Source organism: Anopheles maculipalpis, chromosome 3RL (genome assembly GCF_943734695.1).
Source record: "Anopheles maculipalpis chromosome 3RL, idAnoMacuDA_375_x, whole genome shotgun sequence".
Lineage (NCBI taxonomy): Eukaryota > Metazoa > Arthropoda > Insecta > Diptera > Culicidae > Anopheles > Anopheles maculipalpis.
In genome coordinates, this window is record NC_064872.1 from 87,583,918 (window position 1) to 87,599,560 (window position 15,643).

Sequence of the window (15,643 nt, forward strand, 5' to 3'; positions counted from 1 at the left end):
ATTTTTAGACAAACTGATAAACAAATTTGGAACGACGGGAAAATAATTTTGTAAGCTTTTTCTGAAGCTTAGGGATTAATTTGAGGAATACCGAAGCTTATTGGCTTAGAATACAGTAGATCGGTAGAAAGACCCAGTATCTTTGGCAGACAGAATTCCTGAATACTGGATCTTAGTTGTAGACCGTAAAAATGTAATCTAATAAATAATAAAGGAAGTCTGAGGGTTTTCTCATCAGCTTCGGCAGAAAATGTTCTACAAAATCCCACTTCTTCCCTAGCAAATGCTGGCCTTTATTGATCATGTTTTTGAGCAACGATAAAGCGATCTTTAGGAACATCGCTAAGCCACATGGTCATTTTGATTTTTTTGTAATAAAATAATTAATAAATAATAAAATAAATGGTTGACATCACAACATCGTTCAAACAATTTGTATATCAACTTGTATACTAAAGCCACACAAAATAATGCTAAAAATATTATTTTAGCAGTTAGTAAAGTTGTAAAAAAAAGCGTTCAGTTCAGTGCAGTATAATCGATTTAGTCAACGCACATCACGCATCCTGCTTCCCGACCGGGGCGTATACACTTTTTCGTTCGTTACCCTTCAAATTCCCTTCGGAAGCAAGTTTCCGTGCCAATGTCAGGAGCGCATCGGCGTGGCTGATAATGAAAGTGAATGTGCACAACACCGCTGGACGGAAACGTGTTGTACGGGCGGCGGTCACAAACAACCTGTGCCCAATGGCGACCAAACGCGATGTAAAAACAATTGCAGGAACGAAAAGCAGTTCCTATCTGTAGCAAGGTCAGAGCATCGCCGAGATCGTCTGGGCAGTTGTTATCCGATGCCACTCTTTCTTTGCGCTGTGTGCAGAAGAAGAACCGGTTCCGAAATGCTTGCGTTGGTCCCACAGGACACCACCACCAGAAGAACTGGTCAGTACGGGAAAGCCGGGGAGACGTGACCCAGCGGGAACCTCGGGTGGGGAACGGGAGCAAAACGAGAAGGAACTCGATCGATCGATGTCGAAATGGCCCTCCGTTCTGTTGGGGCCACCGAATGTTACGAGCGTATAAAAGCGTACACCAATTAACTGGACCAGCATCAATCGTGTTCTGTCCTCCGAATCGAGTGCGAGTACTGAGTGGAACATTCATTCCCCAGCAGCGCCTTCGAGCCAAATTCATTTGCGTGCCAAAAACCAGAGCAAATCCCAACGCCACGTATCAAATATGAAGCTGTTCGTCGTAGTATCGTCCCTGCTGGCCATCGCCACGGCCGCCCCATCGGCCACTCTGTACGCGGCCTACGGTCAGCCTGCCCTGTACGCGGCCGGTGGTGCACCGTTGGCCACGTACGTCGCGACCGGACCGGCCGAACTGTACAGCCAGTACCACGCCCAGGACGAGCTCGGCCAATACTCGTATGGATACAACGGAGGACTGTCGGCCAAGGCGGAGTCGAAATCGTTCGATGGTATCACCCGCGGTTCCTACAGCTATCTGGATGCGGAGAACAAACTCCAAACCGTCGCGTACACTGCCGACGCACTGAACGGATTCCGGGTGGCTGCTTCCAACCTGCCGGTGGCACCAGTTGAAACTCGTACCGCGCCCGAACCGGTCAAGGACACGCCCGAGGTTGCTGCTGCCAAGGCCGATCATATGGCCGCCATCGAGGAGGCTAAGCTGCGCAATGCCGCCGCCGAAAAGGAATCCGAGTCCGAGGCTACCATCATCGCTGCCGCTCCGGCGACCTTTGCCGCTGCCCCTGCCGCCCTCCCGGTGGCCGCTTACGCTGCCCCAGCCGCGCCTGCCTCGTTCGCTTACTCGACCCAATCGATCGCGCAACCGATCGCGGCCTACGCCACCTATGCCGCCCCAGCCCCGGCTGCCATCGAACTGAAGGCTCCCGCCTCCTTCGCGTACTCGACCTACACCCAATCGGCGCCCCTTGCCTACACCCAGTACGCTGCTGCCCCGTACGCTACGTTCCCGATCGCACAGTACGCTTACCCGGCTGCCCCAGCTGCCTCGATCGCTTTCGCCGCACGCTCGCAGCCAATCGACATTGCCGCCGAGCTGCCCGAGCCGGTAAAGGATACGCCCGAGGTTGCCAAGGCTAAGGAGGAGCATCTGAAGGCCGTCGCTGAAGCGAAGGCACGCAGCCTACAGTAAACGTGATCGCAAGGACGCACAAGAATCCACACCCCAAAAACGATTCCCGGCAATAGAAATACCCAACCACAAGAACACGGATGATGACTGTTACGCCAGAAGATAACGCTGTACAGAAACACAAAAGTAGTCAAACAGAAGAAGCAAGCTATCGAGAGTGAGAGTTTTAAAAGTAAATAAACCAACAAAAAAAAGATGTGCCAGTAAGTACCAGAGCGCTCATCGAGTCGAGACGCATAGGAGGTGAAAAAACCTTGCAAGTTAAATCATGAGAGTTTGTGGTCTTTACTTTACTGTTCCGATAATTTCATTCGAATTGTGTCGAAAGGTAAGTCATGTGATACGAGCCAAAACTGGCGTCACAAAGAATTCCTCTCATGGAAACACTTGACTTACGAAAGACTTTTACTTTGTCCTAGCTTTGGCAGAATGGTTTAGATGGAATTCGAGGTTTTGCCCTGTTGTTGTAGGCTTCGCCGGCTGGAGAACCCCTTTTTGTCTTAGATAAGTAAATCGCAACGTACTCATTTTCCGCAGATAACCTCTTTTTCGTGGAATACCTAAGCGGAGGGTAAAGGAATCGTAAAGGGTAAGGTGTTCGACAAAAACATGCGTGGCCCAAGATAGCGCCGATTTTCCACGGGAATGCTGTTGTTTTTCGTAATAACTGGGCGGGTAGTGAAGGGATCGGGTTGGGGTGTTACACAAAAACAAACACGGCATCAAGGCGCATCCAATGGTATGCTGGACGCCAGGATCGGACAATAACTGAGCGAGTTATCACCGATTTTCCTCGGGAATGCTGTTTTTCCACAATTACTTTGCAGGGGGTGGCGGAATCGGGTTGGAGTTTTCGGCAAAAATATGCGCGGCTTCAAGACGCATCCATCGGTACGCCGGACGCCATGATCGGATAAGGAATGACGGAGTTATCGTTGATTTTCCATAGGAATGCTGTTATTTTCCGCAATAATTGGGCGGAGAGTGGACGGATCGGGTTGAGGTGTTGGGCAAAAAGATGCGCGGCCTTAAGACGCATCCATCGGTGTGCCGGACGCCAGGATCGGACCAGGAATGAACAAGTTATCGCCGATTTTCCATGGGAATGCTTCTGGCTGAATTCCTGAACGGGTTTTGGAAAATCAACTTAAGTTATCTTTCACATCAAAAATCACGTTTTAGGGGTCTTCTTAAAATAAATTTTCAGAAAGAAACAAAACTGAGGATAAATATCTTTAAATGGGGAAAACACTCTTAAATTGAGCGGAAAAATATTTGTCATGACGGAAAGAAAATAATTTTCTGACCACTTTTAAAATTTCCATGTGCTACCTCTTCGCCTGGTATGCTCTCCTGTTACTCCTGGTCAAATTTTGCTGCATTGAAATCCGACATTTTTTGGCACAAAAATCTGACCAGGAGCGACTGCTAGTAACAGGAGGGCATGCATTCGAGGAGGGAGCTCGGGACGGCCAAAAAATTCCAAATTCAAACTTAAAATCCAAAATCAGTTTAAAAATCCCGAGTCAAAATTAAAAGTTGAATTCCATACTTCAAATTTCCAACTCAACTTTAAGTTGGATTTCGAAAACTCATCGGTACTCATTGAAACGATACATAATTAACTTCAGTACATTACAAAATTCATTATATTTCTTCAATCAATTATTAATACTAAACATGACCATCGAGTCCTATTTAGGCCTCAAGTATGCAATGGTTTGTCCTTAATCAATAACAATAACCAGACTTTAAAGTCTAATATTATGATGAAAACCGTGCGTTCCTTACTAATTATATAGTTGAAAGTGAAAAAAAAATGTTACAAAATAAAGTCCATAACTCATAAATAGCGCAAGTTACGTTAAGCTTGTGCTGTGCTGTGCTTGTCAAGGAATCAACATTTATTACTACATTTATTAAAATCAAGCAATGTCAAAAGAAAAAAAAAGTTAAATGAAAAAGGACTAACAATTTGAGGAAAGTGAATATAAAAATGGGTTGAAAAAAGAATGAAATTACAAGCAACGAGATGCACATAACCACGACTTATTTGTCCTCACCCCCACGGAACGTTTTATACGCCTTGGCCGAGGGTCGACAAAGAATTTTGACTTTGCCCTACTCCCGTCGCTAAGCTGGAAAGTGTCTCAAGCGATCGACTGAAACCCACCGTCCGCAGTGCTTTAAGTCCATCGAGCAGTACAATCTCTTGCTCCCGTTCCGGGCCACACTCGCATGCCACGTAGATTGAGGTCCGTGCGAACTGTAGCGGTGCCAGCAGGCGCGGCGATTCCCGCAAGCTAATGAACGCTCGTCGCTCATCCTCGGCATGATCCTGTCGACAGGCCAACTCTTTTGTGTAGGACTTACTAATGTACATTACCTGCACACAGTCGGCATGGGCAACGAACAGGCATGATTCACGGTAGTGAAACTCGACCGGATCCTGCAGCCAGTTCAAATTGTCCGGACGCGATCGCCAACCGGAATCGTCGACGAAAATGCCAACCTCCCTATAGCACAGCAAATACTCTTGGCTGTTGATGCGGAACGCGGCAAGCGGGGCGCAGTTTCGCAGGTCGCTCAACGTTTTGTCCGACATGTCCAGGAACTCTTCGGCTGCGTACGTTCGGAGGTCGATCTCGAAGAATTTGTCCGACCCGACGATGGCTGTGTCCTTGGTGAACAGTACCGTCGACACCGGCAGTATGGTGTCGAGTCCACGGACAGGCTTGAATCGACCCGCTTGGCCATCGAACTTTAGAATTACGATCCGTGACGAGGTGGCGGCGATAGCGATTGCATCCGACAGTTTACCACCGGCTGGAATGTCTTCCATCATTCGTACTATATGCCAGGGTTCGCTGTGCGTACGGTTTGCGATCGATAGATCAAGGACGAACGATTCTAGCTTCGGCTGCAGAGAAGCCGACGCGTGGGCACGACTTTGCAAATGGCGCAGATCACACTGGTACAGATATTCGCCCTCGGAACCGATCAATATCGCTTTCGGAATTGCATGCGATACGGCAAACGAACGCACGTTCGAAATTCCCCGGATGTGGACGATCTCTCCCGTATCCATGTGGTAGGAATATAGTCCAGTATCGCAACCTATGCAAGTAAGTGTGTTTACAAAACAGCATATTAAAATCATTGGGAAAACTGGAAAAACTACATGCCATGTGCACACTTACCTAAAAGAACCGCTTTTTCGCTGACTTCGTAGACATCGTTCACGTACAGCTTCGGCTCGAGACGCTTCGTTTTGAACAACAAATCACCCACATAATGATCTTCCTCCGCCTTCTCTTCGGCACTAGTCATCGAAAACGCAGGACTTTTGCGTCCCGCGTGTCCAGCAACAGACTCCACATCGGTCTCTTCATCTCCACCCCCTCCGAGCTCCTCCGCAAAATCGTCCAACGATTCATTCGCTTTACCAGCCTCAATACAACCGCTCTTGCGCTGATCACCGACGCCACATGCACCCGTCACCAGGGAACGACACTTCCGGTGCACAGTAAAGCTACAATCCGTACACTTATAGTACGGATGTCCGGCAAGGATGTGACGATCGCACACCGCACACAGTATAGCCGGATGTTTCGAGGCGGCTGATGAACTTTCAACGGTCATTTCAAACGTATGCGCATTTCCGGATGTGATACGTGGCTTCTCCGCTGCTGCAGAAGCGCTACGGAGGTTGGCTTTCTGGTCCGTTCCCTGCGATTCCTTCTTCGTACGATCAACCGTCGTCGTGGACGTCCGGACACCTTCGTTGCGACAGGTTCGCTCCATTTCAAGGTTATCATCATCCTTCTGTTGTTTCTTCTGCAGGGTGTTGCACTTTGCCGCCGCAATGAGGTCCGTTTTCGCTCGCAGCAATTGCTCCTTCAGCTGGTTGGTTCGAGTGCGTTCCTTTTGAAGTTCGTCCTGCAGCTTCCGGTAGCTTGTGGTTGATTCCACCGGCATATTGTTCGCACCCGCCCCGTTAGGCACAATGTTTTCCTTCCTTTCGCACGACGAAGACGACGCGGTGCCGAAGATTAGACCGGCCAACGTTTTCTTTTTCCTGTGTGCATTACACTCTTCCACCTTTGCCTGCAGATAATCGATCAGCTTCTTGTGTTGGGCCAGCGTCGCTTCACTCTTGATGTCCCGCTCGGTGTAGAACGTTTTCTGTTCCTGCAGCACGCGCTTCACGTGCTCCAGTTCCGCTGTCAGCTGTTCGATTACATCCGCCTGTTCGCCCATCTCGTTCGTTTGTTTCGTAATGTGCTCCTTGGCGAGGAATAGATCGGTCAGAATGCGCGCATTTTCCTCCTTCAGGATGTAGTGCTCTTGTTCGTAGTTAGCGACCACCTTCTGCAAGTTTTCGGCATCGTGATTCAGCAACTCGATCCGCTCCTGCACCTCAAACAGATGGCTCGTCTTCTCGATCAGTTCCTGCTGCTGTTCGACCATCTGTCGCTGCAGTTCCTCAAACTTCTTACGTAGCTCCTCGTACTCGGCCAGCAGATGATTGGTTCGCGATTCGCTCAACGTTTTACCGGACCGTTCCTCCTGCAGCTCGTGCCGAACATGCTCGATCTCTTTGTCCTTCTCGGTGAGACGCTTGCGAAGAGCTTCCATCTGCTCACCGCATTCCTTGTTGCGTTTTGATTCCTTCTCGAGCAGCAACTCCATTTCGGTGAGCTGTGTCTCGGTGATGCTACACGCTCCCTTGAGCATGTTGAAGTTCTTCGTAACGGCAGCCAACCGTTGCTCAAGGCTTTCGCTCGATTCCGTTGCATCCGCCAGCTCATCCTGAGCTTCGCGCAGTTCCTTAGCCAACCGTCCATTTTCCACCGTCAACAATTTTGCACGATCGTTCAATTGCTGCTGTTTTTGCTGGCTTTCTTTAAGCTTTTCCTCCATTATCTGAATCTTGGCGAGACATTCGATCAGCTCCGTTTTCTCCGCCAAACGATCCTTCTCCGAAGTGCTCCATAGTTCGCGCTCCTGCTTAAGCTCACCCTTCAGCACCGACATGTCCGCACGCAGATCCTCGATCTGCTTGTCCTTGTTGGCGATCGTTTCCTGCTGCTGCTTCATTTTAAACTCCAGCTCTTCCTTCTCGTGCCGAATGCGCGTGACGCGATCGTCGGCCTGTTCGATGCGACGGGTGAGAATGCTCCGCTCCCCGCGCAATCCTTCCAGTTCCTTCTCCAGCTTCCACAGCGAAAGGTTGGCGCTGCGTGCTGACTGTTTGTCCAATATGGCCTGCTCTCGGATTGCGGACAGCTTATCTTCCAAGCACTCCTTTTGCTTCTCGAGCAACGTTTCTGCACCGGACGATCCGGTTCCACTTTCCTTTAGCTGAGCGATCACCTTCTCCAGCCGGCCGACCACTTCCTCTAAATGTTCGGCTCGTTTACGTTGCTCATTTTCGCCCTCCCTAGAATCAGATACCGAGTAAGCGAGTAAGCGAAAAAACTTGATTAGATGCAGAAAGCAAGCGAAGGGGCGCACGAGCAAGAGAAAAATATTCGTTTCATAGAGCTGTAGGTAGAATAATTACAATAAATGACCTCTGATACTCCCAAACGAGAACTATAACGGGTTTTTATCCAACAGCTGTTGCATACAGCATACGGCCATTTGAAAAAGAACGCACACAAACGCACACAAGACGGAAATATTGTGCTAATCCGTTATCAATATTTACGCTACGTACATAATCTCCATTTTTGCACAACTCTATCAAATTGTTCTGCGATTCCAATACATGCAAACGCACCATATGTCGGTGGAGTTAACAATCAAGATTGACATATTGTTAAAAATGTACCTGTATAAAATATCCTGACTAAAACCAACTTTACTGATGACTGTAGTGCACTTGGTGAAAGTAATTAAATCCATTTTCGACCTAACTTCATTCTGAAACTACAAAACAAATGGAGCCAAAACTACAGTCCAGTTAAAATAAACTTAGCCTACTAAGAGGTAGGGAGAAGTTTTCAACGATATTTAAACCACAATGTGTGTGTGTGTGTGTGTGTGTTAAGGACACACTGTCAAAGAGTAAGGACTCTCTATCCTACTAAGTGGTATCGGCAAATCTTGTAAGTCATTAGATGTCCGTTGTGACCTAGAAGGACATTAAGCCAAAAAGACGACCTATTTACATAATTTCTTCTTGAAATCAGGTTTTTGCCGTGCTGTAAAAGACTTGGATACCGGACCGACATACTAATGAAATCTAACCGCTGAATTGAAAGGACTGTTGAACATTAACTAAAATGGGAAAAGGAGCTATTACAGTCTTCGCTACGGAGCCGCCCAAAAATAAGAGGCCCACACGAATAGTTTAGCTTGGCTGTAAGGTTTTTTGTCAAATTGACTGCGCCTAATTCGATTCATACGCATTTGATGAACAATGACACAAATTGTTTTTATTTATTTCATATATTTGTGGTGCATTATAAATAATTCCAAAATTCATAACAACGTTCATCGTTTCACTTTTGTCACTAAACGCAATAAACAAACATAAATCATCTCGAAATATAATATTATATATATATATATATATATATATATATATATATATATATATATATATATATATATGTATATATATATATATATATATATATATATATATATATATATATATATATATATATATATGTGTATATATATATATATATATATATATATATATATATATATATATATATATATATATATATATATATATATATATATATATATATATATATCAACAGGAAATATATCAACAAGAAAACCAAACAGCACTCTGCTTCTTGGCTAGACACGGGCTTGGGTAACGCCGTTTTTCAAACGGTACAAAGGAACCTCAAAATATTTGGCTCTACAGAAGGGAGGGAGACAAGAAACAAAAAGAAAACCGGAACAATTACGTTGTATCACTCGTGTGCGGTAAACTAATCAAATAGCATGCATATTGAGATGATAATAAGAATATCTAATCGACTTACCTCGCCCGAATCAAATCATTACGCAGCTGTATCTCAGTGCTCGGTCCCGAAATGACCGTCGTCATATCCTGCAGGCTAGAGTTGGCACTTCGGAACTCCTGCTCAAAGATCAGCGAGCTACGGCGGCTGCTCTCCACGCTGCTGATCGTTACCGTCGTGTTCTTTTCCTCCTGCAGCTTGCAAATCTCGTTCCGCAAATGATCATTCTTCTTCTGCATTTCTTCACTCATCTTCTCGGAAAATTGTTTCGCCTCGCGTAGCATATTGTTTTCTTCCAGCTGCATCGTCATGCGGCGCTTAATGTTGTCGACCAGCTTTTGCTCCCTTTCCGCCACAAACTTTACGGTTGATTCTTCCTCTTGCAGCTTGTCACGCAGTTCGCGTACTTCCATCTCCAAACTGGCACGTTGCTCTTTCTCCACCTTCCACTTAGCGCGCAGCTCGGCAATTTTAGCATCGTAAGTGGCGATCAACTCTTGCTGGCTACGATCCAAATTCTCCTTGTCAGTCATTAGCTTGTCCTTAGATTTTTTGAGCAAATCCTTGTAATTTTCAATCGAAGCCTGAAGATGCTGACATTCATCCAGTCGGCCCATCAGCTCAGAAGAAACTTCGCGCAATTTCTCATTTGCTATTGCAAGTTCCGTCTTCTTTTCGGCCAACTGTCGTTCGTAAGCTTGGTCGGACGCTTGCTTCGATTTTTCCCACTTCTTGTACGTCTGCTTCACCACATCGGCGATCGTTGCATCGTTTTTCGAACGTTCCTCCTTTTCGATTTTCAAACTATTGCGGAGCGTTTTGTTCTCGGTACGTGTGGCTGCCAGTTCGGCCGTTTTCTCCTTTAGCAACTCTTTCATACGTTCGAGCTCTTTCTTCGTTTCCTGCAGTATCTTGCTGTGTGCCGTCATGGTGACAATCTTACGATCGCGCTCGAGTACATCCTTCTGCAGGCGATGAATTTCGCCACTGTGTTCCTTCAGCCGACGTTCCTGTTCCTTCACCTTTGCCGCTAGTCTGGCCGCCTTCATGTGTTCGTCCGTATCACGGTACATACCGGCCGCATCCAGCTCCTCGTGCACGTAGCTATAGCCCAGGAAGGGAAGATCATGGCCAGAAAAATCATTCATGCGGGCAATGTTGTACGTAGGCTTGCGGCCGAGCAAAGCTTTACGCTTGCCAGTTTTATCCACATCGTCAAAGTTTGACGTATCGTCATCGCTTGCCACGGTCGGAATAATTGGAGGAATCATGTACCGCAGCCGGTCCCAATTCAAATCCCCGAAGAATGGATGTCGTATTATTTCCGGGTATGAAATACGGTTGGACACGTTCGTTACTAGCCGATCGAGAAGATCGCGATAGTTGGTGGAGATGGAAACGTGCGCCGGATAGGTAAGTTTCTTCGTGACACGCTTTTCACAGTATTCCAGTATCTTCGAGTACGTTTCGTTCACATTATCCCCATGGAACGGTGTTTGTTCCGTTATGAACTCGTACCCGATGATGCCCATCGACCAAAAGTCACATGTCACGTCGTGTTTGGCACTGCTTGTCGCACGGCCAACGGTCGACAGTGTTTGCAATACTTCCGGTGCTATATAATCCGGTGTTCCGACCGGCATTGGGCTCGTTACACTGCCATCGTCGTTGATAGTGGTCGCATTTCCAAAGTCTGCTAGCTTTAGATGTCCGAAACGATCAAGCAAAATGTTTTCCGGTTTTATGTCCCGATGTACGTAACCCATCGAATGCAAACTATGCAGCGCAGTCGTCAATTCAGCCAGGTAGAACTGGGCCAAGTCCTCGTCAAATACACCGACGCGTATCATTAGGCTCAACAAATCACCCCCAGGTAGGAACTCCATGACCAAATACAAACATTGCTGGTCCTGGAAAGCGTACTGCAAGGGTGTTATCCACTCCGAACGCCTTGTAGCCATGATGTCCCGTTCGGCCCGCACTTGGGTCGAGGTGATGGACTCTTTCGTCATCTTTTTCATCGCGTAAAGCTGTTTCGTGTGGCGCTCGGTCACAAGCTGAGGATGAGGAAACATGAACAACGTTAGCACTTTGAATGCCTGAAACTGAAATGTTTTCCCTTGCTGGACATACTTACATGGACCTCGCCAAAGTATCCTTTGCCGATGAGACATTTTACATCGAAATCTTGTATATTAACGCGACATTCACGTGTTTCTTGGACAATCGGACGATCTGGAAGGGTATAAAGTAAAACGAAATTAGTTTTCACATAATCAAACCACCCAAAACAAAGCAAAACGGACGTGCTGTACTTACATTTCGCGACAAAATCAGCGATCTGTTTGTCCTTTTTCTTAACCGCATCCTTGCTACACTCGTCGTAAAGCACCAGCAACGAATCCAGCAAACCCTCCCGGCTGAGGGCAACTTCAAGCAGGCTAGCGTCAGCTGCTTCCTTTCCATGGGACACTAGCGCGTCACCATTGGAGCGACCCAGAATCAGATCGTTGAGACGTGCCGTCCTAACGGCGATTGTCTTTTGTTCCTTCTTCTCGTACTTGGACATTGCGAACAAATGCCCGTATTAACCAAAATCAAACTAAACAACAAGCGCAAAGAACAAACACACCTTCCAGCTGCGGTGTTTTACAAGTTTCCGAACATTTTCTGGCAAGCGGAAGGCAAACAACGGATCCAAAAGCTTTCCTTTTAATCACAGCACACTTGCACGTCCTTTCGTGTTTATCGGTTGGCGCTTCGGTTTTTCGATACTCTGAAAAACCGTTGGCATTGTCGATTGCCAGTGTTGCCAGCAGGTATCGCGCCTTTTTAGGGGCAGCTGTCATCGCACGATTTGACAAGCTGAATCGATCAAAGAATTCATATTTAATTTGTGATTATTTTTCATCCTGCAAGCTAGAACTGGCTTGCAAAAATTAAAGCAGGACAATTTTTGAAAAGCTGCTTAATTTACGTTTCTATTGTAAAATTGTGATTTTAACAAAAAAAAAAATAGTAAAACATTCGTCGAAAGTGCATTTCCTCTGTGCACCAGATAATCGATCAAACCCAATTGTAATCTTTTGCTGTCAAACGTCGTGCAGCCGAGCGGGTGTTGTTGTTATTGTTCCTGCTGCAATCGCGATCTCGCAAAATGACAGTTTACCTTGCACACATACCTGGATCCTGTACGTATGCGAAAAGAGGCTATCTATATATGGGTTTCCTGCTTGCTTCTGTACAGCAAAGCCCCGTACACTCCTATCCGCCATGTTTACCAGACGATTGGAACAGTCCTTTTAAGTTCCAAACAAAGTTAAAACCGCTGCATCGAACCGAACGTGTGTTGATAGTAAAACTTTGTCAAGAACTCTTTCCAAGCACCGTAACGAAGGAATACAAAATGCAACTGCAGACTCGCTCGCCTCCATTCCGTCCTTGCTGAGCTGCTGCTATTGCTGCGCCATCATCAACAATCGAGCGTCATCGCCGCCTTCGCCTTCGATAGCCGTAATGTATGTTAATGAGTTTCTTCAGCAGCCGCTCGGTTCAGCGCACAGTGTCTCTGCCCAATAGCAGGTGTGAAAAAAGCAACATTGATACCGTATATGAGTTGCATCGGAGACTCCCCCCAATCGATTGTAAAAGTGTAACCAGCGCTAGCGGAAAACGAAGCTAGCAAGCTGGCTCGTTGCTGTGTCGAGTGAGTAAAATCCAAAACCCATTCATCCAAGTATGCTCTCGCGTACAACAATCACAGCAGCTGCGAGAACGTAGAACATCGTCTAATCGTCGTGTTGGAAGTATCTCCAAAAATCGGAGGAAGCGCGCGATTCAGCCGACATACAACAGCATTACGGAGAACCAGCAGCAACAAGATGAATTTACAGAATGGTAACAGTAATCGTGGTCTCCAGGGAAAAGATACAGCCAAGCGATTCTCCATACACGATGCATTCGAGGAGGAAACGGACGAAGTAATTAAGGTGTACGGCTCGACCGTCATCAGCACACCGATGCGAGCGAAGGCCCGTTCGCCGGACGATGTGTCGATAAGAATACATGACCAAAGGTAAGCCAACGTGCATATCGATGTATCGATGCTTTATGCTTTTGCTTCCGGGTGTTTGTTTCTTTCTTGGTGGTGGTAGTTAGTAATACAAGTAGAAACCCGTAGTAGAAACAAAGAAGGGACAATACGCAATTTACTCATTTAAATATGTTACTTCGATCACATAACACATAATCGTAGAATAACTGTATCTGGGTATGATTAGAATTCTCTTTGGTATCTTCTCTCTTTTCTCCTTCTCGTTCCTGTTCTTCTGTATAAAATTGCTTTACCTTCACGGTAAAAACAAAAAACAAAACCTTGCTTGTCGCTTCGTCCATATTCGTGGACATCATGGTGTCGGGTTGTTGTGTCTTCGCGTGCCGGCAAACTGGACCGCTGCTGTAACTGTAAATGCAATGCTAAAACACACAAACACACGTATGCTCATACGCACATACACATCCCCACACACACACATCACATGTACACGCGTGTAGTAATCGAGCCCACCTAAAATACACCGATGATACCACCTCCAGGGACAGTGATTCGCTGATACAGGAGTATGGCCATCTATCGTCAAGCGAATCGTACACCTACTGCTGGCGGCATCCGAAGGTCCGAGAAAACTGGCGCACAGTGTTGGCCGCTATTGCACTGCTAATCATCGGTACCGGCCTGATTGCGATGGGCGCGTACGCTCTGGTCGAACCACACAACGGATCACAGTCAGCAGTATTTTTCGTGGCCGGCTTCATCTGCTTTGTGCCTGGCGCGTACCACGTCGTGTACATCTGGTTGGCGGCCCGCGGCTATCGAGGATTTGACTTTTATCATTTACCTCTCTTTACGTAAGTGTATTGAACGGAAGAAAGCTTCCGCACCAAGCAAGGAGACAGATAAGAGGGCATAGCAAGAGAGATGGAACACAGTACTGTAAGTACGGTGGTAGGAGGGAACTTGGCCGTCTGATTAGTAGCAAGGCGATGGTAAACTAAAACGATAACGATACTTCCTTCACAGAGGTACGTGTTGGTCTCAATCGGCAAAAAGACTTGAAATAGTTGATGGATTCATTATGCATTGCTGCAAGAGGGCGCAGAGAGAGAACCCGAAGAAAGTAGTAGAAACGAGCTTGCAATCGTCGGTTCTAATAGCGGCTTTGGAAAACAATTTTGTACTATTTGCTATTTACTACATTCCCACGTAGAGCCTGCATAAGAAAAAGTGTTGTAGAAGAACCTTTTTTTTTCATAACAAAATTTATACACTTTAACACACACACGCCCTCACCACCAAACTCTGGGACCTGTGCATGTCCTGGAAAGTGGTGGGAAAGTATGGAAAGTGTCGTCGCATGTCACTGTACAGATTAACTCTGTGATCCCGCATGCACCGTCCGATGCTGCTATGAGCGTCTTCCATGTTTATTACCACACAATAAAACGAGCGAATCGTTTTTTTGTTTTGCTATAATAATATGTAAGAAACGTATAAATTATTCTCAAACGTATAGCAAACATAAACGGTTGGATGGCGTGTCCCTTTCGCTGTTAAGTGTAATGTGTTACACACTTTATCACTTGTCTTTCTGGTACAGAATGACCTGTTGTCAGTTTCCGTTTCGCTTGTATGTGCCATTCTATCATGTTTTATTTCTCGTGTGGAAATATTTTGCAAAAAAAACATGATGATAATGACGATAATAGATGACGAATACAGGGTCTAGTAATTCGCCTAATTATCCTTTATGTTTGCCTAATATACGCTAACAAGTCAGCAGAGCGTGTCATATTTCACCCATTTGCTAAAATCTTTTAAAAGTAGAGATGAAATTACAGCAAACAAACCTTTAAAAAACAAACCATCCTATACAGCGATTAATACGAATGGCATAATGGAGAAAAAACTGGTCCAAATACTGGTAAACTAGCTCATACCGCTCATTATTATAAGTAAGCAGAGTTAAGTGCTTATGTATGCTTGCTGTAAGAAAGAGGGTACAGGAGAAGATACGGTGGTGGCAGCTTAGCTTTACAACTTGCATAGAGACCTGTATGGGCTCAACTACATGTAAACAGATACGTATGTGAAAAAAACACCCCAATTCGGAACCAAATTTTTGTACCGAAACAATCATCACTTGCAAAACGGATAGTTGCGGAAGAAACGAGATAAGGCATTAGAACTACGTGCCCTTCAAAAAAAAAAGAAGCTCTCTTTTGAAAATGCTGAACTTTATCGGTTGATAATTAGGCAGGAATAACGTTTTGCGAATTGATGCAAATTTAATTGCACTCCGTATTAGGTTTCAAGTGCATTAGTAGAAAATTCTCATTCGGCCAGTTACGCTGTGTACCCAGCTCTATGTAATCAGGTGGCTTGATGATGCAACTAGCTTAATAATGGA

At 45.9% G+C, this 15,643-nt stretch overlaps 5 protein-coding genes across 6 annotated transcripts in view; 2 read left to right on the forward strand and 3 right to left on the reverse strand.

Moving 5' to 3' along the window:
* LOC126561924 (protein LSM14 homolog B) overlaps nucleotides 1–15,643 on the reverse strand; it is a 204,641-nt gene that overhangs the window by 168,448 nt on the left and 20,550 nt on the right. The window lies entirely within an intron of this gene.
* LOC126562465 (uncharacterized) overlaps nucleotides 1–15,643 on the reverse strand; it is a 136,980-nt gene that overhangs the window by 77,992 nt on the left and 43,345 nt on the right. The gene's annotated exons all lie outside the window — the stretch shown is intronic.
* LOC126562649 (cuticle protein-like) lies at nucleotides 1,068–2,184 on the forward strand. Its single transcript, XM_050219210.1, has one exon. It carries the CDS (start codon nucleotides 1,240–1,242, stop codon nucleotides 2,182–2,184), a length of 945 nt encoding a protein of 314 aa, XP_050075167.1. The 5' UTR covers nucleotides 1,068–1,239.
* On the reverse strand, nucleotides 4,262–11,962 carry LOC126561310 (citron rho-interacting kinase). The gene is made up of 5 exons (XM_050217376.1): nucleotides 11,496–11,962; nucleotides 11,314–11,411; nucleotides 9,198–11,233; nucleotides 5,385–7,627; nucleotides 4,262–5,301 (listed from the first exon to the last, which is right to left on the reverse strand). The coding sequence occupies exons 1-5, from the start codon at nucleotides 11,743–11,745 to the stop codon at nucleotides 4,262–4,264; spliced, it is 5,667 nt and encodes a 1,888-aa protein (XP_050073333.1). The 5' UTR covers nucleotides 11,746–11,962.
* On the forward strand, nucleotides 13,028–14,095 carry LOC126563106 (transmembrane protein 134). 2 transcript variants are annotated; one of them, XM_050219722.1, is made up of 2 exons: nucleotides 13,028–13,251; nucleotides 13,731–14,095. In XM_050219722.1, exons 1-2 carry the CDS (start codon nucleotides 13,058–13,060, stop codon nucleotides 14,086–14,088), a joined length of 552 nt encoding a protein of 183 aa, XP_050075679.1. In that variant the 5' UTR covers nucleotides 13,028–13,057; the 3' UTR covers nucleotides 14,089–14,095. The 2 variants fall into 2 exon arrangements, with proteins under 2 accessions (XP_050075679.1, XP_050075680.1); XM_050219723.1 differs by having other exon boundaries at nucleotides 13,773–14,095.

Excerpts from the sequence above, each read along its gene's own strand:
- LOC126562649 (XM_050219210.1), top strand. The coding sequence starts at position 1,240 with ATGAAGCTGTTCGTCGTAGTATCGTCCCTGCTGGCCATCGCCACGGCC.
- LOC126561310 (XM_050217376.1), bottom strand. The coding sequence starts at position 11,745 with ATGTCCAAGTACGAGAAGAAGGAACAAAAGACAATCGCCGTTAGGACG. Across the intron at positions 11,412-11,495 it reads CGCTGATTTTGTCGCGAAAT|ATCGTCCGATTGTCCAAGAA; the intron begins GTAAGTACAGCA and ends ATACCCTTCCAG. Across the intron at positions 5,302-5,384 it reads CGAAAAAGCGGTTCTTTTAG|GTTGCGATACTGGACTATAT; the intron begins GTAAGTGTGCAC and ends TTACTTGCATAG.
- LOC126563106 (XM_050219722.1), top strand. The coding sequence starts at position 13,058 with ATGAATTTACAGAATGGTAACAGTAATCGTGGTCTCCAGGGAAAAGAT. Across the intron at positions 13,252-13,730 it reads ATAAGAATACATGACCAAAG|TAATCGAGCCCACCTAAAAT; the intron begins GTAAGCCAACGT and ends ACACGCGTGTAG.